At 35.7% G+C, this 25,776-nt stretch overlaps 1 protein-coding gene and 1 pseudogene across 5 annotated transcripts in view; both read left to right on the forward strand.

The window, feature by feature from the left end:
* LOC121414360 overlaps nucleotides 1-4,020 on the forward strand; it is a 40,388-nt gene extending 36,368 nt beyond the window's left edge. For all 5 annotated transcript variants that reach the window (XM_041607513.1, XM_041607514.1, XM_041607518.1 and 2 more), the window contains one exon: nucleotides 2,761-4,020. In XM_041607513.1, the coding sequence (XP_041463447.1) occupies nucleotides 2,761-2,779 (19 nt within the window). In that variant the 3' untranslated portion in view covers nucleotides 2,780-4,020. The remainder of the gene's footprint in view (nucleotides 1-2,760) is intronic.
* An 8,775-nt stretch (nucleotides 4,021-12,795) lies between these two features.
* The window catches only part of LOC121413080, a 29,348-nt pseudogene continuing 16,367 nt past the window's right edge, over nucleotides 12,796-25,776 (forward strand).

The raw sequence follows: 25,776 nt of genomic DNA on the forward strand, positions 1-25,776 counted from the left end.
AGCCAAACAAATACCTAAAATGATTTTGTACGTCTGTGATGAAATATAATTATTTGATTACGCTGTGAACCTATTAGTGAGTACCTTCTCAGCATGGTACACGCTGATTTACTACACTCACTATGCACACGCTATTTCGAAAATTACCTGTCCTAATAAAGAATCCTCACTCTTCTGACTTTTCCCCCTCTTGTCTCATGTACATATTATTTTCTTATCTTGTCTTGCCCTGTTCTGCCTCTTGTTATGTCTTGTCTTCTATGTTTTGTCATTCCCTCTCTCTTTTTGTTTCTGTGAAATGCGCAATATATCCCTTCACAGCGGAGACCTCTTTGTGTGACTAGCTTTGCATTTGGTCAGTGATTCAAAATCATTAATCTGATTTCCACCTTTCTGTTCCTTCTCTTTTTTTTCTTTCCTCTATAATATGTACGCATACATGAATAAGTCCACAATATTTTTTTTCATTTCCAAGGAGGATTCACGCTTTAAAAGACCTGCTTTTAGTGGACCTACCCCCCCTCATTTCCATTTATATGCTAAATTGTATTTTTAGCGAAGTAAGAATGTTCATCTGTAACATTGTTTCTGATTTATATTACTTAGCATTATTTTGTTCGAATGGAAATAGAATAAGGAATCTAATATAGTATCTGGATATAAAAACAGCCCAAGTCTAATTTTTGGCGAAATTGAGTCATATAGGCCTATGGGAAATTATTCCTTATAAAATGACTAATCTTGTGTATAAATAATGAATCTAAAATCATTTCAGAAATGTCTTAAATAAAGGAGGAAAATCTGATATGAGTGTAAGAAAAGCCCAAGTCCAGGATATGGGCTTTTCTTACATTCATATCATAGCAACCTCTCTGATTCCTTTACTACCTACTACCATGACTACAGAATTCTACCACGTATATGAATGTAAGAATGTTCCAGGTCCATATGATTCGTACAACGACCCAAATTCACCAGATAAAAGAACCAACCCACAATTAACGGGAACATTAATGTTCCTCAAAAAATATACACTTTTGTCATATATCAGATGACAAATATGACACTTGTGTTATGATATTCTGTAATTTCGTCAAATATAGGCCTACATTAATTGCCCCCCAAAAATTATCCAGTTTTTTTCCCCCGATTTTCTCGAAATGACGTCCTAAGGACTTGGGCCTGTTTCATATTCATATGCCCAATTGAATCGAATTTAATATAATGGTCCCTGTGTCGGGTTGCGAAATTCCCGGGAATTTTCGCGGTGGAAACTTTTCATGGGAATAAATGGGAAATTATTGGGAATTTTGAGAATTAATCCTTTCAGGTACCCATTCACCTCACCTGGGTTGAGTGCAGCACAATATGGATGAATTTCTTGCTGAAGGAAATTACGCCATGGCTGGGATTCGAACCCACAACCCTCTGTTTCAAAGTCAGAAGACTTATCCACTGGGCCAAAACGCTCCACTTGATATGAAATTAATAACAAGTTTCTCAATCTCAATCAATAAAGGTCAAAGGTCATTTGAGGTCAACAAACTTAGTGCATGTTTGTTTATCCATGGTTTATCCCTTTGTGAAAAATATATTCATCTTGATTGCTTTCAAAGTCAGCCATTATTGTTATTTTTTGCCCCCCCCCCCAATTTTTTTTTGAAATAAATTAGCAATGAAACATTTTTTGTTCCTTGACCTGATTTTTCCCATTTGAAGACTCAAGCCAGTGCCATTGCCGCTGGTGGGAATAGTATGCTGTGCATACCTAGTCTGCAGGCACAGACCATGGATGGAACTTTAATCAACAAGAATCAACAAGTGGGTCTCCACACAAAGACTAACAAATAAAATCATGTTGCTTCCTGAGCAAGAGGGCCTTCAGTACACAAGGCGTGAGTAGGCTGCTCATTCAGATCCTTAACTCGAGTTAAGGCTTTGCACAATAAACAAGTGCACATCCTTCTTCGAGGAAAGTGGTCTGAATATGCAGCCTGAAGTTTCTGCCAATGACTCCAGAAGAACTTATTGTTCAATACAAAGTTGTATTTGTGCTAGTCTTGTGTGAAGACCCACCTGTGGATCAATGTTTTAATAAGGGTCTGTGCCTGCAGACTATATGTAGGGGGCAATATTGTCTTAACGTGTTATTATAAAATGGCATAAAAAACTACTGACATTCAAAGAAAAATGAAAAATAGTGTAATGCAAGGTTTTATTTTTTCCCCATGTTGAATTGAAAAGTTTTAATGCTCCATCGTGTAATGGATACATGTACTATAATCTACAGTTTGATAAATAATTTACACCCTGGGCAATTTAAAGAATGAAAAATTGTTTTGATAAAAATAGAAAACAGAATATTCGAGGATATCAATTTATAATTTTTTTTTTGTTTTTAAAAACAGAATTTGTCACTTTTTGTGAAAAAATGAAAATTCCCGGCACCTGAAAATTCCCGAAACTTTCCATGGAAATTTTCCGAAATCTCTGGAAAGTCTCCGGCCCTTTGCAACCCTATCACTGTGTTACCCCTCCCCCCCCCCGCTCCTTGAGCAAATGCGCCCTCTCCCTTTCTATTTATTCTTTTCCCTTTCCCCTCACTTTCTCTCCAGACTCTATCTCTCTTTGTATTACTCGTTAACTTCTCTTTCTCTATTTTCTTACTTTATTATTAGTCTTTTTTATTTCCAATACACAACAACCTTTTTAATATGTGTATATTTCTCTCTCTTCTCTCACACACCACTCACTATACAGTGAGAACTTTTGGAGTTGAAGTTGCGGCATCAAGGTCATGACGAATCAGACGAGCTTAATATTCAAGGATGGCAGCCAACAAGAAGCCATGAGTTATTTTATTTCGGAGTACCATAATTGGAACAGATTTACTGATAATGAAGATCCCACACCTCAACCATTTGTTAATGTGTCGGTTAAATAATGGACCTATTAGACATTCAACGCTATCATTTCTTTGATCGAACGAGATCCGCCGCCCAATGATAATGTGCATCTTAATGAGAACATACAGGTATTTTGACAATGGCGACTACCATGGCGTATATCTCATTATTGTCAAAGCACAACTTTACTGGTTTTAGTTATGTTGGCTGATGCCCTGTGTTAGAGAATGCTTTTCAGTCAACATGCTTTAGATTTGAAGCAGCAAAATTAGGAAGCAGCCGATTTTTCTGAATAAATTATATTATCATTTTATCCGCTGACTTCCGGACGCACATAATGACCTCAATCAAATTAAGAGATAAACGCTCTCTACAAAATATGAGCCATGCATAATCTTGCACATTAGGATAAAAAAGGGATTATAAATATAAGGCAATCAATCACAATATTGCATCTACATGTATCTTGAAATATGCACAGGGTAAACCAGAACTGTACATTTATGTTTTTATTATTTAAGTGACCTTTCATCTTCTGCGCATGCAGTTTGTGCAATATCAATGTCTTATCACGAACTGCTTCTTTCACCTCAAGGCTGAATTGACGGCGGAACATGGTAGGATGAAAGTAGAAAACATATAAACCGAATGAAATTCAGCAACATTGGCCACGGAATGATTTTGTTAGGGGGTTGAAGCCCGCCCCTCCCCCACCGCCCCCGCTTACGCGGACCCTGCATAATACTCATGGGGGGGGTATGCGCATTCTGGTCGTTATGCAAATGAAGAATTAATACAGTAACCGACTCATTATTCCTGTTGTGTTTCATTATCAAGTATTCCTGTATGCTATGTGCCATTGTTGCAATCTATGGTGATTCAGTGACAATTGATATCCTTATGTAAAAAGTCCATGCATTGGATAATACTGCATGGATGTATAACTGTATTGTGGATATAAGCGAGATTCTTTAAAAAGTGTATAAGCTATTAAACTTTTATAGATTACTGAAGCGACGACGTCGGTTGCCATGGTGACATGGCGGCCTGGTTCTAAACAAGTGAACCCGGAAGTATTGCAAACTGCTCATATCACAAAGCACGTGTTTCTCAGGAAAAGAAGGTTGCTATCGGAATTTCATCAACCTCACAATAATGGTAACAACCAGGGACAAACACATCATCATTTTTCAAAATTAGAATGTGTATAAACGATTGTCAGCTGCGACTCTGTTTAGAACCAACCGGTTCATTGCCATGACACCGTGACGTCACAATTCGGTAATGAAAACATCGGTCCATATTTTACATCCGATTTTGAAGAAATTTTGCTTGTTACACTTGTTTTGCGTCCCCTATTTCATTCAAATGTATCTTCTTGGTGGTGGACGGGTCCTTAAATTTTTTTGTGACCAACCGATTCAAAGACTCGAAGATAAAAAGATACCCAAACATAACCACTGCAGCTGTAAGACCGTCCTCTACCATGGAGGGTTGTATTTGATTGAATATTGTCATAGTTCTATCAGACATTTCATTCCTACCGAGCAGTTACAACCTTTAAGAAAATAATGGACGTTCGAACACAATTAATTTATAATGCCTGATACGATACTTATTACTCCATTTTGTTGTATCTTTTCATTGAACTTTTACATTGTTATCTTGTTTAGAAACAAGCAATTATTTTAATGTGTTATACGAAGTTGAATCGTATGTAAATAGAGTAACTACATTATTTGTTCTAAACGTAATCTAAGCAGAGAAATGCAAACATCCTAATATGTCTATTAAAAACATTATTATAATTTTATATTGCTCATAACATCATTGGGTTGATGTCAGTTTTGTAGCATTTTATATACTGTAGAGATTGATGGGATGCCCAAATAAAAACAAAATCCGATGAGTTTCTATCATCTCATAATTTCATTCAATTTTTCATATCACTTTCCAATTTCCCGCGATGGCATATAATGTTTTGTTTGTTCATCTTGTCATAAAAAGGGGCCCCGGGGGGCCACTTACATTGACGAGTGGATACCATGCGCGACCCCAAAAACACGTAAAAAGGATGTCCTTTTCACGATAGGGCACGTTACGTACGTAACGTGATAAGGGTGTCAAAAACACAAAAATAATGAAAAAAGGGTATCTATTTCGCTAGGAAAATTACGTGTTTAGGGTCGAATTTGCGGGGATGATAAAACAAAATTAAAATGTTTTATAAAGGATGTCCTTTTTGCCCCAACACTACGTGTTTAGAGTCCTATTTGCGCGAGGTGTAGAAGGTGGGGTCGCACTAAACCAAAGTAAGGTAAAGCCGATCGACGACCGAAGGACCCGTAACAATAAAACATTCCTGTACTTGTTTAGGGGTTCATTTCAGGGAATATTTGCCAAGAGTATCGTTTTGTTTCCAATACTTGTTAAGGGTACGGTTTCACACGCCAATACTTGTTAAGGGGTGCATTTTCAGAATATGGAAATTACGTGTTTAGGGTGCTTTTCGAGACCCCATGGTCGCGCATGGTATCCACTCGTGAATGAAAGTGGCCCCCGGGCATAATAAGCAAATACAGTACAATCATTCAAACTGGTTATGAATGGCAGATGCCGTCGAAAAAGTTTGTAGAGAGATTGAATGCATGAGATGAGCGCTGAAAGGCAGCTCGAGCTCAAGCTGGGGGAAGTAATAATGACATCGCACCTCGGAATAGAATATTTATACATAAATGGCGCTTTATATATATGCCTATTATTATTATTGTAGAGTGCATTTTCTATTAAAATGTTGTTGTAAATATTATGATAAAAAAATCAGAAAAAGGAAAAACCTAATTGCCTGCAAATTGCACAAAATTAAAGAGAAATAACACGAAAGAGATCAGGATCACCATTTTTGTCAGTAAAATGAATGCGAAGTACGTGACAAACATGCGTGGTAAACCTAAAACTGGCGTGCAGGAAAACTGGTTAATCAGTCATAAATGGTTCTCTAATGTTGAATAAAAAAAAACGGATTATGTTCAACAATCTCTACATACTCACAATATTGCTTGTTGCTGTATTGTATCAAATCACATGGTATCTGATGTAAATAGTTTAAAAGGAGTGTCTGTATATTATTACAAAACGTCATTATATTATTTGTTCATTGCTTTTTCTGTGAATTGTTACGCATTACGGTAGTCATTTACTATGGCCTGCAAAAAGAAGTTTGAAATGAAATGTGGCTCACACATTGGTCTTAAGGTAAAAATTTGCCGGAAATAATGTTTTCCTACGTCACAAATCGTGTTGCCGTGCTAATTACTTATCTCAAAAGTTATGCAAAAAAATGTACTAGTTCATCCGTTTGTAAACAGTTATCATGATATGTATCTCACACTTTAGTCTTGGGGTAAGAAAAGTTAAGATATATATGTTCATGTGTTGGAAACTGTTGATATGGTAACAAAACACAGGTGGGGGAATTGGCAACCTACATCGATAGTTCTAGTTCTTATGTTTGAAGTCTACAAGGGCACACAATGTCGTATATATATTTGTATGATTATAACCTTACAACGTAAATTGATTAAATTTGTATATAGTTTGTTAAAAAAGTGTCTAAGACTCTGTCTGCTCCGGGTATTATCATATATTGATCATCAAGAGGTTACATTAATCTTCCACTAAAGTTAATGTACTTGAGTTATAGTATAAGAGTGTTTTAACGTTTAACATTGTGCTAATCCGAGGCCCATTTCCGATGTTTAGTTTAGTTGAATACTCGAGTTCAAGCCAACAGAAACAAAGATTTTTGCTGTTGAGGCAACATGTAACATACTGCATAGAAATCCAATGAATATATTCGTATTCTAAGTATGCTTTTAAAGAAAAAGCCCAAATAATAACTAAAAAGTTGGACATGAACTCATGTATATATACTGTGTTTTCTAACAACTATACAATGTCATTTACTTTTTTTAAAGGGCGAGAAGGGGAAGAATGTTGCACAAAGATTAGTGTGTTTATGACGTGTGTTACATACTGGGTACTAAGTGCTTATTGTCCCTAACAAACATCGTGTGTGTTGTTGATAAATAATTGATGAGTGTAAGTGACGCCTGGATTTAGCCCTGGAATTGGATTCGATCCTACGACCTGATAATTGACAAAGAAGAATCAGAACCACTGCCATGACTACTAGTCTCTGTTATCATCCAGGTTTATGTAGACTCGGTGAATTTTTTTTTCGCATACTCTATATTGCTTATTGTCTTGTGATTATTTTTAATTTGTAATTTATGTTTATATTGCTGAGTGAAAATAACGCCTGAGGTAAGATTCTATCCTACGACCCGATGATTTAATAGGAAGAATCAGAACAAGAACTATTATCTGTTATTATTCAGGTTTATTTTGCCTCGCAGAAATCGTTTATACTCCATATTGTTTAATGTTTTGTGATTCTTTTAATTCGTAATTCATATTCATTTAAACATGTATAGACTAACTAGATATGATGCTTTTGGTAAGATCGATTTTTATATAAATTGTGGATAAGTTTTTAGATTTTTAGATCATGAATGATTCATTCTGTGGAGGCACATAGAAATACTTAATATTTAAATACATTTATTATTCATGATCGTTCTGTGAGTAATAATACAGTGCTACAGAAGGTTTATTGCCCTAATTACCCATTCCTGCCCGTCACTCAAAATCTTTGTTTCTACTACATATCATAAATTAAATGATGTGTTACATATTCATTGTATATTCTTCATTTACTGAATAAAGAATACACAAAACAAATAAATATTCAATATACATGTATTTATGTTGAAAAGTTGTTTCTACATGATTTAATAAAGATATTCTATGTATTGAGTTCTAGGCTCAAATTTACATTGCATAAACGAAGACAAAAAAAAACACGTTAAATTTGGCTCGTTGAAGTTTCTAACTGCTTGCTTTCGATATTATTGAGATTCGGTAGTGCCGCCTACCTACTGCAGTTGTATAGAAAAGTGTTCCCATCAGAGGACAATAAAAATATAACCATTGTGAATGCTTGAACGAACCCTGATCTCTTTTTTAGTCCAGGAAAAATAAGGTTTGACCTCAAATGAATTGTATCTGTATTATTGTATTTTTTTTTAAACCGCAATACATTTCAATGAAGTCTCCAAAAAGACATACTAACAGTCCAAAAAAATCCAAGTGGTGTAGGACGTCTAATTTGTATAAATCCAAAATGGCGGACATCGTGAGAACTTTTCATGATTATTAATAGTAGTAAAACCACTGGTCTAATCATAGCACTTTTAAAAGTTATGATTAAGATATTAAACGTGTTACATGTATATATTACCATAGGCTTTATTCTACTATTAGAATACAAGTCAGACTTGACTTACATGTAAGCTGACCTTTAGAGGTCAATGACCTCAAAGTATCAGAAAAGTGACGTTTTGCATCATCAGTTCTTGATAAATATTGTTATGATGCAAACAAAATTATTCAATATTGACTTTCGGGTAATCTTGATATTCTAGAATAAAATTTGTGTAACATACATTTTGACCCCCGACCTCTGACAAAGGTCAATGACCTAAACATACTAGATGTAGAATATTGACACTTAGCATCATTGGTTTATGACAAATATGCCTCTCGTGTAAAGTTGCAACATTTTATTTCAGCATGTAGATATTGTAATGCATTTCCATGAGGTCTCCAAAATGACAAACTAAAAGTCGAGAAAAACCCATGTCGCGGAAAGATGGCAGCCATCGCGAGAACTTTCCATGATTATTGGTAAAAGTACCAGCACTGGTCCTATTATAGGACCTTAAAGAATTATGATTAAAGCATTTAACGTTTACCAGTGTTATATCTTACATAGGCTTCATTTTAAAATTAGGATGCAGGTCATATTTGACCTCTGCTGACCTCTAAAGGTCATTGTCCTCAAAATATAAAAAAAAATATGTTATACATGTACGTTTCCGTTAGTGGATTGGTGCGATATGTTAGCTCTTCATGAATTCCTAAAAACAAATTCTTAAAATGTCAATTTTCTAGTCTAAATATCGAAAATTTTCAGCTCGCGCTCCGCACTTGCATCATTTGAAGAGTTTAGTTGCAAAAGGGGTTAGTTCCACTTTGGACCAATCCGAGAAAAAACATGTTCTTTTATTCTCACTTACTGCAATTTTCTTATGAGAAACTAAATTGTCATGGTGCACTATCCTATCATGTTAACATAAAATTGGGTATAAAATAAATCTACCTCTCTTCATTTTTTTCGATATATTCTTTAAAAAAAATTATCACTGAGGACCTAACACCTTTTGCAAGTAAACTGAAATGAATTCTGTTATTCACGTTTTCATATCAATTTAATATTCTCCTTGTTTTCATCAGAGCGAATAAAAATATAAAGGTTTTGAGACGGAAAACAATAAAATTTATGAACAATGGACCAAACCCCTGTTGACAAATGAGCTCTTCACGAGAGTTTGTTTGCGAAAGGGGTTAGGTCCGCTCCAAGAAAATAATTTTTTTTATTCTCCCATATTGCAATATTGTTATGCGAAATTAAATTTTCACGATATCCTACCTTGAGAACATTACATTGGGCATAAAATAAATCTTCCTGTCTTCATATTTTTTTAAATATTCTTTTAAAAAAATGATTCTGTGTGGACCTAACCCCTTTTGCAACTAAACTGAAATGGACCTAGCCCCTTTTTAATAAAAGAGATCACTTTTCAATGGGAACTTTAACTTTCTGCGGTATCATCTTATAGAGCTATACGTTAAGACCAAAAAAACAATCAAATTTGATGAAAAAAATACCTAACCCCTTTTGCAAGCGAGCTCTTCATTTGTATAATCAAATGCTTATGGTCTTCGTTAATTCCTACGAGCAAGCATTTAGAATGCCTCTTCAGGTTTGAATTTCAGAAATTTTCAGCTGGCGCTTCGCGCTCGCAATATTTGAATTATCATGTTCATGGCTACAATGACTACAAAAAGTGCTTCATGTTTTTTTAATAATAATTCTGACGAAATAAGCAAGTGCTTGGCGGTCGCATTAGATGGTTATGGTCAGATGCACTTCATAATTTCTAAAAATAAGTCCTTAAATTGTCCCTGCTTGGGTTCAATATATGCAAAAAATAATCAGCCTGCGCTTCGCGCTCGCATTGTTTGTGTAGTGAGACAGGTACATGTATGTGTCGTGACTATAAACATTTGTTTATAATGTCTCTTTTTAGGTCTAAATTCAGCTCGCGCTTCGAGCTCACATTGATTGATCAATGAGATACATATCCGTTTAATGCCACAATCCTTAAAATTTCTCATGTCAGTACAAGCCTTCCTGATAATTGAGTGTGCTTCGCGTGCCCACTAAATTTCATGCCCCCAATGCCGAGACCCACGGTACGCCACTTTAAGCAATAAAAAAGAGATAAGGAATGCAGTCGGCAGCTATCGGAAGCAAACTGCATGAGAGAATAGCAACCGAGTTGGAGTGAGCTACATGACAACAGTGAGAGAAACAATCACGGGTTTATATTGTAAAAGTAATGTCATTTATTATTTAAAATGTTAAGACAAAAGCAGAAAGGGTAAAAAGGGCGAGGTGAAGTGAATGAGTGTGGGTGCACGTTTAGGTGAGAGTTTTACAGGTACCTGATACGAGTTACTTCTTTAACAAAGCTTTTAGGGGGAAGATAAATAAAGTTTATATGATATCATTACGTTAAATTCCAAACGTCTAGACCGTGATGACGTGATGTTTTGTAAACAATGATCATTTATATAATTAACAATCTTTTCATCATTTGTTCAAATCTTTTTGTGTCCAGTATACTCTCTGTGAAATTTTAGAAATTGATTTTTTTTTGTTCCTTGTAAAGAATTATGAAGAAACGGGTTTTCTTTAGAACCCATTTTGTTCGTAAGGGAACCCTTTCTGTTTCTTTATACAACCTCTTGAATGTTTGAAGGTGTAAAAAACACCTAGAAGGTTGTATCATGGACAATTTAAAACTGTCGGGATTTTCCACGCTACTGATAGCCCTATAAGCTGCATAATGGACCTTTAATGGTTTCAACCAAAACGGTTCTTGAAAGGGAATCCAACTCAAATAAACACTTGTTTTTAGAGGAAAAATATAAAAAATAGACAAGTTGATAGATAAAAGTTTGATTGATATAGGACAACCAATAATAAACTTATAAACTTTTAAAATTTGTAAAAAATTGGTAATCACTGCATTCATGGAGACTTCAAATTGTCATATATGTGAAGGCATAGTTATGAAAGGCAAGGACTACTCCTCCATTCACTCCATTACATAAAATGACTAAAATGTCATGTTTTTCAAAAGTTATATTTCAAATTTATATTTTTTTTCATGAGAACATAAAACGATAAGCTACCTGAGTTTTATTTTGATTACTGCCCCAAGGAGTGGGTACTTTGGAGAAAACCACATATCCCTAATTATAAAGTACATGGCCTATGGGATATTTTGTACATGCCACTTATATTTTACTTACCCACTTGCCAATTTGAAATCTTAATAGTCTCAGGGATTTCGATTTGAAAGCAGCCATAACTTTATCATTGCTTGTCCGATTTCTTTCAAACTTTCACCATTCTGTTTTATATATATATTTTCCTTTCCCACAAAACATTTTATGACAATGGCTGGATTCCCCTTTAAGGAATGTAAAGAACAATTTTATACTTCTCTGAAGAACCTTAAAAAACATCAAATACGCGAAAACGAGATCTTTATTTTCACAAAATGCTTCACGAGAATATAAAAGCAGGCCTATACGCGTATATTTCGAAATTATTTTCAAGTTAAAAAAAAATGGTTTTAAGATTGGATACCCAAACACGTAAAATAAACATATAGCATTACATTTCATACTCAAAATGCTGAGTTGGGAATGCAATGTTTGCTTACACTATAAACGCCTCATAACGTTTCTCTACCATTGATATCCATATTGCTGGAAAGATCAACAACACGACCTTTGGCTTTGGAATCCACCGGAAACAGAAACGCATCGCCAATAGAGTCAACACTATATTCACAATGGAGGACGAGAAGTAAAAGAATGTAGATAGGAGTAAGACTGTGGATTACCACGTCTCAAAAGGAACATATCAAATACAGATATTATGTCTGATCACCTTTAGGGATTGCTCATTAATGATAATAGCTAGTTTTTATGTAGCGCTTTTCCCCATAATGGCCCAAAGCGCTTTACCGTTTACAGCATATTATTACCCCGGTCATCAGATCCCTGCATGCTCGCCTGCAATGTATGCACCTTCTCCGTTCCATTGGGAGCATTCCAGAAAGAGTGCCAAGACTCGATTGCTAGTAATACTCCATTGGCTTTCAAATCCTACCGGGTACCCATTTAGCATCTGGGTCGGCAGTGGCAAAGTTGAATTGACGCCTTGCCAAAGGGACGGTAGACCGCGGTGGGATTCGAACACAAGATCGTATGTTTTTCAAGGCTAGAGTCAGAACAAGTACACTACGGCCCTTCCACAAAAAAATACAATATGTGACTTTAAAATCTACAAATCCTAGTCTTGGCCAAACTAAAGAGGGATGACCAAATACAATACAATATTGGGAAAAAATCTGGATAGACCGACATCGCGCTTTTTAAGGCCCCTTAAGAATTGCTCCAAAGGTCAAGGGTGCACAAAGTTCTCTAAACTTTTTTCTCTTGCTTGTGCGTGCGCATACGTTTTTAGGTGTGGTTATGACTCAATGTTCTGTTACTGGATTGCTCTTTCAGAAGATTCAGTTAAGGGTATGCGGCAACAAGCACTGAGCTCCATGTCTCCAGCTATTTGTTCTCGATACTTGTAGTCTCGACGCGTACTTGAAGACCGGGCAATTACCTTGGATTCTTCACTGAGAGTTTAAGATTCTGGACTGGGTATAATCTCAGCTTATGTTCGCTCTTGCACCTAATTTATGTACGTTCGATAAAATTGACAACTTGGAACTCTTCAAAGCTGTTTACAGTTATGTAAGACCATATTTTTTGTCGGACAGTTTATTACTAACTCTTATGTAGGGGTATGCCTCTTTGAGTTTTCACAGCGAGATATTGATTCATGCCGCAAGTCATCGTCACGACAGACAGGTATCTTACATAGTCAGTTTTTCTTCATGGTATTATTATGAAGTTTGAAAGAGAATCGGGTGAATGTTAGCTATGGTGTTTAACGATAATATCATGTTTGATTAGATCGATTTTCATCATATCCTTCTTGGAAAAATATAGACCCCGTTTTTCCTAACTTTTAGAAGAAAACAAAATGTAGATCTACATGTAGGGCTAGCCTAGACTTTTTCATATCACATTCTTTTTCGTCAAATATTGTATATTTAGAATGTCCCATCAGTTTGAAATTATCTTGTCAGGTTTATGAATATTAAACCATTGTTTTGTTGATATATCCCGGTAGAGTTACCCCTGCATATTTTCGTAACGTTCTACATAAATTTTCCATACTTGACTGACTATGGGACATTGTATGTTTGTTATCAAAATGTGTAATCAACCTAATATACATGTACGTTTCTCAAACACAGAAAACATATGATGAAGGTTTGTACTTTTAGAGAAAAATGCCCACTTGTATAACAGGGAGTAACTGGGGAGATCTTTGCAATCTGAATGTAGCGGTTTTGCAAAAGAGAGCCTTTGGAAGTTTAGAACATATTTCAATTTTTAAATTAAAGTTTAAGTTTTCATCTGAATCAACTTGTTGGAGATATATCTGTATTTGTTTATTCGGTGATATTTTTATACTGGATAGATTAAATCATTTTAATGAAAAATATATATGAATATAGTAATAAGGATGCACATGACGATTGAAGTAGCAATCCGACAAATTGTTGTTTATCCTGGAAAAAGTATGATTTATCCGACGGTTACCATAGGAACTGTGCTTCTTAGTAAATTAAAGTCATAGAAAGTTATTGGATCTGAGCATTTTTGAAAATCTCGATCTGAATAAGGGTGCAATAGGAAAGAAAAGAGACAAAAAAAGTTGAAATGGGTAAAAAATAAAGATTAAGGAAGACAGTGTGCTTTACAACCCGTTTTTTGTAAAAATATTACAGATTACAAAAATGAGTGTTTGTTGACAGCACATTATTTCTTATTTTCATGAAAATGTCAGCTTTTTGTACTATGTTAGCCTTCCAAAGCGCCTTTGCGTACGACCAAATATACCCTTACCAGGAGCAAATTGTAACCAATGGTTTTTCAACTATTTTTATTACGTCTTGACCTCGGGAATAACGTATTAAAATCTACTGAAATCCGCATCCGGAAAATAGCTATTTTCAAGATGGCGTCCAAGATGACCCCCATTCACTGAACATCGATATTAACCACTCATTACCCATCCTAGAATCCTATTTCGGTTTATATTCCATGGTCTGGGTGGTAATAGAATTTGTTGACTTGGAAACCCAAGATGGCGGCCGAAATGGTTGTCATAGCGCCACCGAAGACCTTTCGCGATTCGATTTTGGAACAAATCGCATTTTGCTCATTTTCTGAAAATGTGAATGGAACTATTTTTTTTAATTAGTTTCAAATCGTAGCCAATCATATGATTGCTATGGCGTCATTACGACTAGATATCAAATTCGCTTTTATTCTAAGGAGGATGACAGCATGGGTCACAGATTTGAACATAGGTATTCGCATAATGATTTACAACAATACACAGTAAGATATTCCAAGTCTGAATGTTAGCAACAAATACTACTACATTTTATTCTGAAATCGGGTCGCACACCAATCTTAAGGTGTGCGTTCGCCTGTATGTAGTCCCAAAATCCACCGTTCATCTATTCCTTATTTAAATGACTTTAATAAGGATTCAATTCAATGGTTTTTAATAGTGAAGTGGTTCATCAGGACAAGTTACAAGGGCAATCGGTGGTCTGGTGTCATAAAAATTCAAGACGGCTTCCAAAACAGAGATTAAAATGGCCATTGGTACTTAAAATAGACAAAACTCATTTCATATCCGCCTTGGAGATATGATTTTGGTTTCAAAACCATGGTTTCAATGGTCATACTGGGACAAGTTACAAGGATATTCATTGATTCGGTATTTTCAAAATTCCAAGATGACCTCCAAAAATGGAGTCTAAAATACAAAAACATTCCCAAATATTGAACAAAGTATGTCATGTTTTCTTTTAAGTGGGAATGGCAATTTTAGACTCCATTTTTGGAGGTCATCTTAAGTACCAATGGCCATTTTAATCTCCGTTTTGAAAGCCATCTTGAATTTTTATTACACCAGACCACTGATTTATACCCTTTGGAAAAGTTGGTGATGCCGAAAAAATGTCTATGCGGGGAATCGAACCCGGGCCCCCCAGCTTTGAACGCCGGTGCCTTAACCACTAGACCACAGAGACGGGTTAGTGGCTAGGGAGAGCCCGATCCGATCGACCGTCAGATAGACAGATTTTCGACACCATACCAATTATGTTTTCCTTTGTCGGGTAAAAGTGAGTTTTGAACAATGACAAGCCGCCATGCCTCAGCTGGATCAAAGCTATTGCTTTGATACAGTACACGTATGGAAGAAGCAATACAAATGTGTAAAGCTTTACATGCACAAGAGCTATTTGGCAACTCTAATTCATTTAAATATTGTAAAGAATTGGATGAAGAGAACAATTGTAGGCGTAGCGTAAATCAAGGTTCCCAAAAGCTATCTACCCTTTGGAAAAATTGGTGATGCCCAAAAAATGTCTCTGCTGGGAATCGAACCAGGGCCCCCAGCTCTGAACGCCGGTGCCTTAACCATTATACCACAGAGACGGGTTAGTGGCTAGGGAGAGCCCGATCCAATTGACCGTCAGAGTAATTTAGGTACTAATAATAAGAATAAATTCGAGGTACAAAATTATACTAAGGAGTAACGAAAAATCAAAGGAATGCATTTTGATATACATTTCAGGAGAGAAAATCAAGACAGTTGGCAAATCAGATTAAATCATGAGCTCTAAGACCCACCCGTATTACCGTATAGCATATACCATAAAAAGGGGTTATTGTATTATTGGCGCTCACCAAAATCGTTGTTTATTTTAGTATATATTATCATCTTGAATAAACTTTCCATGTCATAAGAGTGATAAGCCAGCTAGATGGTACTAAGTAAACGGATTAATATAGCACTCAGACGTTGATGGATATGTCCACCATTTATATTTCGGTTGATACGCTTGAAAAAAATATGGCATGCCAACAATGATAAACTTGAACTCAAGAAACACTAAAAGTAAAATGTATAACAAGATCATTCACATTAACAGTTCAATGTAAAAATGGTAGAGGTACAAATTTGACCCCCCCCCCCCCTGGCTATTTACCTGCCCCTCGTTTTGTAAGTTCACACCCTCCTTTTCGCCTTTACTGTCAAAATTGTCAGAGCATATCAGGTAACAAAGTATCCCATTAAATGTTATCGAAGATATGAAATCTGTTAAAAAATATATATTGGATAAGGGGGGGGGGGGTATTGATTGAGCATTGAAGTAATGTGCCCCTTTAAATCATATTTTGATGTTGTTTTCCTTTATTGATTTATCTTGGACTTTAGGTCTTTTGCGTTCAAAGGGGTTAGAACACTGAAAGGGATATTGATGTACTTTGCAGAAGGCCTGATAGTGATTTAGCAATATTAGTTAACAGTTTATTTGAATTAACATCAATATCAAAGTTCCTGTTTACTTAAATAAGAAACAAACAGAAATAAGGGGTGTGTATTGTGTTAATAACTTTGAAAACGAGGTTAATGATTTATTGAATATCATGTTTTATTGTATGTTGATTGTCATGACGATTGCAATTCGTCTTTAGAATCATGGGACATTTCACACGCTAACTTGAAAATTATGATTTAAATTCGAATTCTCGAATTTTTTTCTATATATTCTTTTAAAAAATTATCACTCAGGACCTAACACCTTTTGCAAGTAAACTGAAATGAATTATTTTATTCACGTTTTCATATCAATTTGATATTTTCCTTGTTTTCATCAGAGCGAATTAAAATATAAAGGTTTTGAGACGGAAAACAATAAAATTTATGAACAATGGACCAAACCCCTTTTGACAAATGAGCTCTTCACGAGAGTTTGTTTGCGAAAGGGGTTAGGTCCGCTCCAAGAAAATCTTTTTTTTTATTCTCCCATATTGCAATATTGTTATGCGAAATTAAATTTTCACGATATCCTACCATAAGAACATTACATTGGGTATAAAATAAATCTTGTTTTTAGAGGAAAAATATAAAAAAAATAGACAAGTTGATAGATAAAAGTTTGATTGATATAGGACCACCAATAATAAACTTATAAACTTTTAAACTTTGTAAAAAATTGGTAATCACTGCATTCATGGAGACTTCAAATTGCCACATATGTGAAGGCATAGTTATGTAAGGCAAGGACTACTCCTCCATTCACTCCATTACATAAAATGACTAAAATGTCACGTTTTTCAGAAAAGTTATATTTCAAATTTATATTTTTTTTCATAAGAACATAAAACGATGAGCTACCTGAGTTTTATTTTGATTACTGCCCCAGGGGAGTGGGTACTTTGGAGAAAACCACATATCCCTAATTATAAAGCACATGGCCTATGGGATAGTTGTACTTGCCACTCATAATTTACTTACCCACTTGTCAATTTTAAATCTTAATAGTCTCAGGGATTTCGATTTGAAAGCAGCCATAACTTTATCATTGCTTGTCCGATTTCTTTCAAACTTTCACCATTCTGTTATATATATATATATTTTCCTTTCCCACAAAACATTTTATGACCATGGCTGGAATCCCCTTTAATGAATGTAAAGAACAATTTTATACTTTTTTGAAGATCCTTAAAAAACATCAAATACGCGAAAACGAGATCTTTATTTTCACAAAATGCTTCACGAGAATGTAAAAGCAGGCCTATACGCGAATATTTCGAAATTATTTTCAAGTGAAAAAATGGTTTTAAGATTGGATACCAAAACACGTAAAATAAACATATAGCATTACATGTCATACTCAAAATGCTGAGTTGGCAATGCAATGTTTGCTTACACTATAAACGCCTTATAACGTGTCTCTACCATTGATCTCCATAGCTGGAAAGAACAACAACACGACCTTTTGAAGCAACCGGAAACACTTAGAAACGCATCGCCAATAGAGTCACAACGCTGTATTCATAATGGAGGACCAGAAATAAAAGAATGTAGATAGAAGTAAGACTGTGGATTACCACGTCTCAAAAGGAACATATCATATGCAGATATTACGTCTAATTACCTTTAGGGATTGCTCATTAATGATAATAATAGCTATTTTTTATGTAGCGCTTTTCCCCATAATGGCCCAAAGCGCTTTACCGTTTACAGCATATTATTACCCCGGTCATCAGATCCCTGCATGCCCACCTACAATGTACATGTATGCACCTTCTCCGTTCCCTGGGGAGCATTCCAGAAAGAGTGCCAAGACTCAATTGCTAGGAATACTCCATAGGCTTTCGCATCCTACCGGGTACCCATTTAGCATCTGGGTCGGCAGTGGCAAAGTTGGATTGACGCCTTGCCAAAAGGGACGCTAGACCGCGGTGGGATTCGAACACACGATCGTATGTTTTTCAAGGCTAGAGTCAGAACAAGTACACTACGGCCCTTCCACAAAAAAATACAATATGTGACTTTAAAATCTACAAATCCTAGTCTTGGCCAATGAATTCAAACTAAAGAGGGATGACCAAATACAATACAATATTGGGAAAAAAATCTGGATAGACCGACATCGCGCTTTTTAAGGCCCCTTAAGAATTGCTCCAAAGGTCAAGGGTGCACAAAGTTCTCTAAACTTTTTTCCTCTTGCTTGTGCGTGCGCATACGTTTTTTAGGTGTGGTTATGACTCAATGTTCTGTTACTGGATTGCTCTTTCTGAAGATTCAGTTTAAGGGTATGCGGCAACAAGCACCGAGCTCTATGTCTATCCAGCTATTTTTTTCTTGAAACATATAGTCTCAACGCGTACTTGAAGACCGGACATTTACCTTGGATTCTTCACTGAGAGTAATTCTGGACTGGGTATAATCTCAGGTTTTGTTCGCTCTTCCACCAAATTTATGTACGTTCGATAAAATTGACAACTTGGAACTCTTCAAAGCTGTTTGCAGCTATGTAAGACCATATTTTTGGTCGGACAGTCTGTTACTAACCCTTATGTAGGCATGGTAGGGGTATGCCTCTTTGAGTTTTCACAGCGAGATATTGATCCATGCCGCAAGTCATCGTCACGACAGACAGGTATCTTGCATAGTCAGTTCTTCTTCGTGGTATTATTATGAAGTTTGAAAGAGAATCGGGTGAATATTTCTTATGGGGTTTAAAGACAATAATCATGTTTGATTAATTCAATTTTCCTCATATCCTTGGAAAAAATATAGACCCTGTTTTTCCTATCTTTTAGAAAAAAAAAAAAAATGTAGATCTACATGTAGGGCTAGCCTAGACCTTTTCATATCACATTCTTTTTTCGTCAAAAAATGTATATTTCACGTGTGTCCCATCAGTTTGAAGTTCTCTTGTCTGGACGATGAATATCAAATAATTGGTATGTTTATATATCCCGGTAGATTTACCCCCCTGCATATTTTCGTAACGTTTTATATAAAAATTTCCATACCTGACTGATTATGGGACATTTAATGTTTGTTTTTGAAATGTGTATATACGTTTCTCAAACGTCTAGATAAAAAAATGATAAAGGTTTGTACTTTTAGAGAAAAAAATGCCCAGTTAGATAACCAGGAGTAACTGTGCAATAATGTATATCGGTTTTGCAAAAGGGAGACTTTCAAAATTTAGAACATATTTAAATTTTGAAATTGAATTTAGTCCGATTACCTTTTCATGCTGTAATGCTTGTTTAATATTGTCAGTTTTCATCTGAATCAACTTGTTGGAGATATAGCTGTATTTGTTTGCTCGGTGATATTACTGAATAGATTAAATCGTTTTAATGAAAAATATGTATGAATATAGTAATAAGGATGAACATGACGATTGAAGCAGCAACCCGACAAATGACTGTTATTATCAGAAAAAAAGTATGTATTATCCGACGGTTACTACGGGAACTGTGGTTCTTAGCAAATTCAAGTCATAGAAAGTTGTTGGATCTGAGCATTTTTTAAAATCTGGATCTGACTAAGGGTGCAATAGGAGAGAAAAGAGAGGGAAAATATGAAAGAGGTAAGAAATAAAGATTAAGAGAGATTAACGACCCGTTTTGAGGGTCAATATATACAGAATAAAAAAAATGAGTGTTTGTAGACAACACATATTTTTTTTTCATGAAATAATATCTTTGTGAAGTACTCTTTCATTCCAATGAAGGAAATCATTTCATTACAATAGCATTATTAAATGGACCGAAATCCACATCCGGGAAGGTAGGTATTTTCAAGATGGCGTCCAAGTTTGCATCCATTCACCAAGGAAATATGAAAATCCACCAAGGAAATATGATTTCGTTGTCCACACAACGGTATCAAATTCAAAGTTAAAATGATGCGTTTGGACTTGCTGCAAAGATATGCAGTTGTCCATTTTGCCTACAAATCGGAGAGGGTTTTCAAAATGGCATCTACATGTAAAATGGTTCCTTTTAATCAATAATGGTGGGAGTTCATACAATATCAATCTGTGAGAAATATATTTTGGTGTCTACACTATGGTATTAAAGGTCAAATAATACATTCAGACAAGTAGCAAAGATGGTCAGCTTTCCAATAATCCAAGGTAGATTCTAAAATTACATCAAATAGGGGCTGTTATAGCAATTCATGAAACAATACTGGTAACTTATCCGCATGCATTTAAGGGTAAACACGAAGAAAAAAAGGTTTAATTTTGCATCCAAGGGATACACTCGGCTGATACGATACGCTATCCCAGGGTGCACCCCAGGGGTTCAAAATGGAACCTTTTCTTTAGTGTGTAAGCAGCAAAATTATTTATTACAGGTGGATAGTGACTGAATCATGTCCACTCTTTGGTATAAACAACAGTAATTTTGGTACCCATTTTTGGAAGCCACCTTGGGTCTTAAGGCAAAATAGATAACTGCATATGATTATATCCAGATCTATTTTCCCCCTAGAAGCCCTAGCACAGACACCAACAATATATCCCCAGGTTTATTTATTATACTCGATGTCCACTTTTAAGTAGCTACAGTGAATTTAGACCCTATCTTTTGAAGCCATCTTGGATTTTTACCATACCAGACCACTGGTCCTTACCAGACCACTGGTCCTTGAATCTGTCCCTAGTGCATTACTTGGCCATTTCAATCATGGTTTAGACACCAAACCCATTATTCCACTACATATATTAAACGATATCTGTCAATTCATAAGTACCTTCAAACATTTTTTACTCCATTTTTGGAAGCCATCTGGGAATATCGGACATACTAGACCACTGACCGTCGTTATATAATTTTCTTAATGTATAATTTGACCCTTAAAACCATAGTTTCAACACCAACATTATATCGAACAGGCAGATATGAAATGAGTCATGTCCACTTTTAATTATCAGCAGCCATTTTAGAATCATTTTTTATGCCAAATTAGATTTTTGGACATACCAGACCACTGACAGTCCTTGTAACTTGTCCTAATGCATTAATTGACACTTGAATCCAGTGGTTTAGACACCAAAATCATTTCCGAGGCCGATATGAAAAGAGCAATGTGCGTTTAAAATATTAGCACTTATTTTAGAATCAATTTTTGGATACCGTCTTGACCTTTTTTTACATACTGGACCAATGACTGTCCTTGTAACTTGTCCTTCTGTATTTTGATCATTGAAACCAGTGGTTCAGACATCAAAAACATATCGCAGGTGGATATGAAATGAGCTATGTCAATTTTAAGCATCAACAGCGAGTTTAAAATCCGTTTTTGGAAGCCATCTTGGATTTTCTGAGAAACCAGACCACTGATTGTCCTTGTAACTCGTCCCAATTTACTTCTTCACCCTTGAAACTACTGAATAGGATCAAAATTGGAGCCACTTAAGTAATAGAGGAATTGTTAATTTTAAGCCTATGGGAGTCGCAGCCATTTTGGGCGCCATCTTAGATTTTCCAGGTAGCTTGCAGTGCTTATACTCATTCTAATCTGTATCAACAAATTATTTTACCCCCTACCACTGAATATGAACCGAAATAGGATTCCAGGGTGAATAATGAGTGCGTTTCAAAGCCACCTTGAAAATAACTACTTTGCCGGATGCAGATTTCGGTGAAGACTATTTTTAGTATGTTAACCCTGAGGTCAAGTAGTAACAAAAACAGTTGGAAAAACATTTGTTGCAATTTGTTCCGGGTAAGGGTATTTTTGGTCGTATATTGACCCGTCTAACAATGCCATTATAATGAAATCATCTCCTTCTATGCTGAGAATAAGTACTTCGCACAGATATTCAGTCATTAACAGTACGGGTCGTGTATGCCAAGACGTTTTGAAAGGCATACATGTAGATAGTACGTAAAGTTGACTTTTTTCATGAAAAGAAAATGCAAAGAATATGTGTTGTCGACAAACACTCACTTTTTTATTCTGTATATTTTGACGAAAAGAAAAAAAAACCGGGTGGTTTTGAACATTCTTGTAATCTTTATTTTTGACCGCTGTCAACTTTTTTGGTATCTTTTATCTCCTATTGCACCCTGAGCATGCTTATGTTATAGTCCAGTCATACTAGCCCGAATGGGGGGGGGGGGTGACCCACCACTAATTGCAACACGAGATATTCCACTGAAATGCTTTCCAGGAAGGTCCCCTAAACAACATATTAAAGGTCCCAACAAATCCAAGCAGTGGTTATCAAATTTGCATATTATGCACATTAGCCATGAAAAATTAGATAAGAAGGGAAATAATCCAAAGATTACAAATTAAATGTCCAAAACAATATAATTTCAATGAAAATTCATGATAAATAACTGAATTCAATGTTTTTAATCAAAAGTGCAAAAGTTGCTACCTCATTTGCATACTATGCAAATAAGCATCCTTATATGGAAAAAATGTCAAGATATTGTGTTTTTTCTCATATAGATTGATAGAAAACATTTCATTAATATTTACATTAATATGTTACTAATAGTATATCACTAAGCAAGAAAATTCATCCCGATGCCTGAAAATATTATGCAAATTAGCCATTTAGAAAATAGAAAATGAGGAAACTTACACAAAGTTTACAAAATAAATGTCCTCAGCAAGTAATTTTGAACAAAAGTTACTGATGAAGAAATAGGTTCAATGTCTTTATTTAAACAAAGCTAGCAAATCTGCCTCATTTCCATATTGTGCAAATAAGTATCCTCATATGGAAAAGGTTAAGACATTCTGATTTTTATCACATTGACTGCAGTGAAAACATTTCAGTTTTTCAAATCAATATGCTGCTATCATTAAGCATTCGAATCTATCCTAATATGATTTATATTCAAGGAAAAATACTGGAAATATATTCTTCGCTTCCTAAGCCGCGTTGTTATACCCCTTTCATATTGCCCTTTTCATTTTTCACCGGCGAACTTCTCCGCCTTGCATTCCTCACTTCACCGGCGAAGAAAAAAATGTTCCCTTTCGCACTGACATTTTTCCCTGGCAATTGCAGAACAAAACGAAAGAAAATTGTAAACATTACATTTTACCTTTGATAAAAAGGTATCAAAAAAATAATTACAACATATTTTGGAAGTATTACGAGAAAAACAAACAATATCACCTTGTTTTTATATTTTAGCACATTTTATACATGTAAAAAGTGCTTTTAAATAAATATTGTTAGTAAAAAAACATATTTTCGAGGTATATACTTGGCCATATAGCATTCAGCTTAGCTTGCAACTTATCGCGCGCGGAATTTCGGTACAGCGTACATGGGTCTTTGGGAGAGAGAAAAAAAAGACCTCTGACGTCATTAAAGAGGAGAAGTTCTCCGGTTTGCTTTCATACTGGCGTTTCACCGGCGAACTTCGCCGGTGAAACGTTTCACCGGCGAAGTTCTCCACTTCTAGAGGTGGAGAAGTGCGCCGGCGAACTTCCCCGGTGAAGTTCTCCTGTGTACCTTTCATACTGGACACTTTCCCCTTCGCTGGCGAACTTCGCCGGTGAAGTTCGCCGGTGAAAAGCGCAATATGAAAGGGGTATTAGTCTGACAAGATAATGGGATTGGCAAGAACAAAGCACAGTATTTGAATTGGTGTGTAGTTTGTTAGAGTTGACAACCCTTTCTTAAATGGATGGGACTTAGACTTTCTTGAAATTTCACCGTATAAACATAAAAAAGGGAGGTCAGGAAAAGCAAACTTATGGCAGGTAAGATCTAATGAGTAGTCTCATTAAGAAGTGTAGCAAAGATTCCGTCTGGCCTAGTAGATATATGCATGTTTTTTTTTCTTTAACAACTTCAGTAGCCTGGCAACACCTGCTTGACTAAGCAATATGTTATCTGGCCATATATGGGTCAGGACTGGCTCCCAGGTTATTAGATCAGCGTCATCTTCATCATGATCAGTGGTGAATGCTAAGACTAATTTTTTTTCTTAATAATGTTATTCCAATGTAGTCATAACTATTGATGTTAGGGCTCTCAACATGCTAATTGTTACAGCCTGGATCATTGTCAATCCGTTCAACAAATTATGTATTATAGGCTTGTCTACAAACCATCTTATGGCCCTCTTAACGCAATGTAGCAATGCTGTGCTTTACCTTACTGATCCTTTTGGAGCTCTAAAATACAAGCCTTCCTAGACTTTCTCTAAAACTCTTTACATCTTGTGACACAACTTATGGCCATTGTCTCATTGAAGCAACTTGCGTCGGAAGAAGATGTGGTTAATGGTATGTTCTTGTTAAAGTCCTCTTGATTGGCATTCAGTCTCCTATGCTCTACTTTTCGGATTTCTGAGAGTTGTATGATTGTCCAAAGTACATCTGCATGACACTATTAAAGTCAGCATTCCTCCAGAAGAACATCCTTTTGATTACTAAAAGGTTTATTCCTCTGAATAACCTCACAGTATACCCATGAGTAACACATTGTGGCAAATAAATCCTGGAAGTGGTACACACTGTCTTATCAATGTTGGATGGAATTGGTTTGTGATGTTCAGGCTGTTCCATAATATTGTGTTCTTGTCGGAAAGGCAATAATCAGTCCTCCATCTGGTTTGTTCATTGTCTCACTGAAGAATGTCTGTTTACCATAAATATCAGGAAATTAATATTATTATTTGGATACGACTTACTTAGAAACTATAGCTTTATTATTTGGAGATGGTTGCCATAGGAGATTTATCAAAGAGTAAAGAACAGAAAATGGATGCTTCATCATGAAGCAGCAACTGGATTCAGCAAGAATGTCTAATCACGATTCACATATCTGAGAACGATGCCTATAATGCATTTTAAGCCTTCATCATTAATTTATGAATGGCTTTCATGTCGCTCGTATAGGCAAATGCGCATTGTTACTCTTATGAAGCATGCCCAGAGATCTTGTGATCCAAGCAATTACTCATATTCACTACCAAGGCAAGTGATGATGATGATTGGTTCCTGTAAAGCGCCGGTATCCACCTCAGCTGGGCGCTCATGGGGCTTGCTCAAAAATAGGAAATATCTCACAAATTTCAATGTCTTCAAACAGTGCTTAGG

Source organism: Lytechinus variegatus, chromosome 4, assembly GCF_018143015.1.
Source record: "Lytechinus variegatus isolate NC3 chromosome 4, Lvar_3.0, whole genome shotgun sequence".
Taxonomy (NCBI): Eukaryota; Metazoa; Echinodermata; class Echinoidea; order Temnopleuroida; family Toxopneustidae; genus Lytechinus; species Lytechinus variegatus.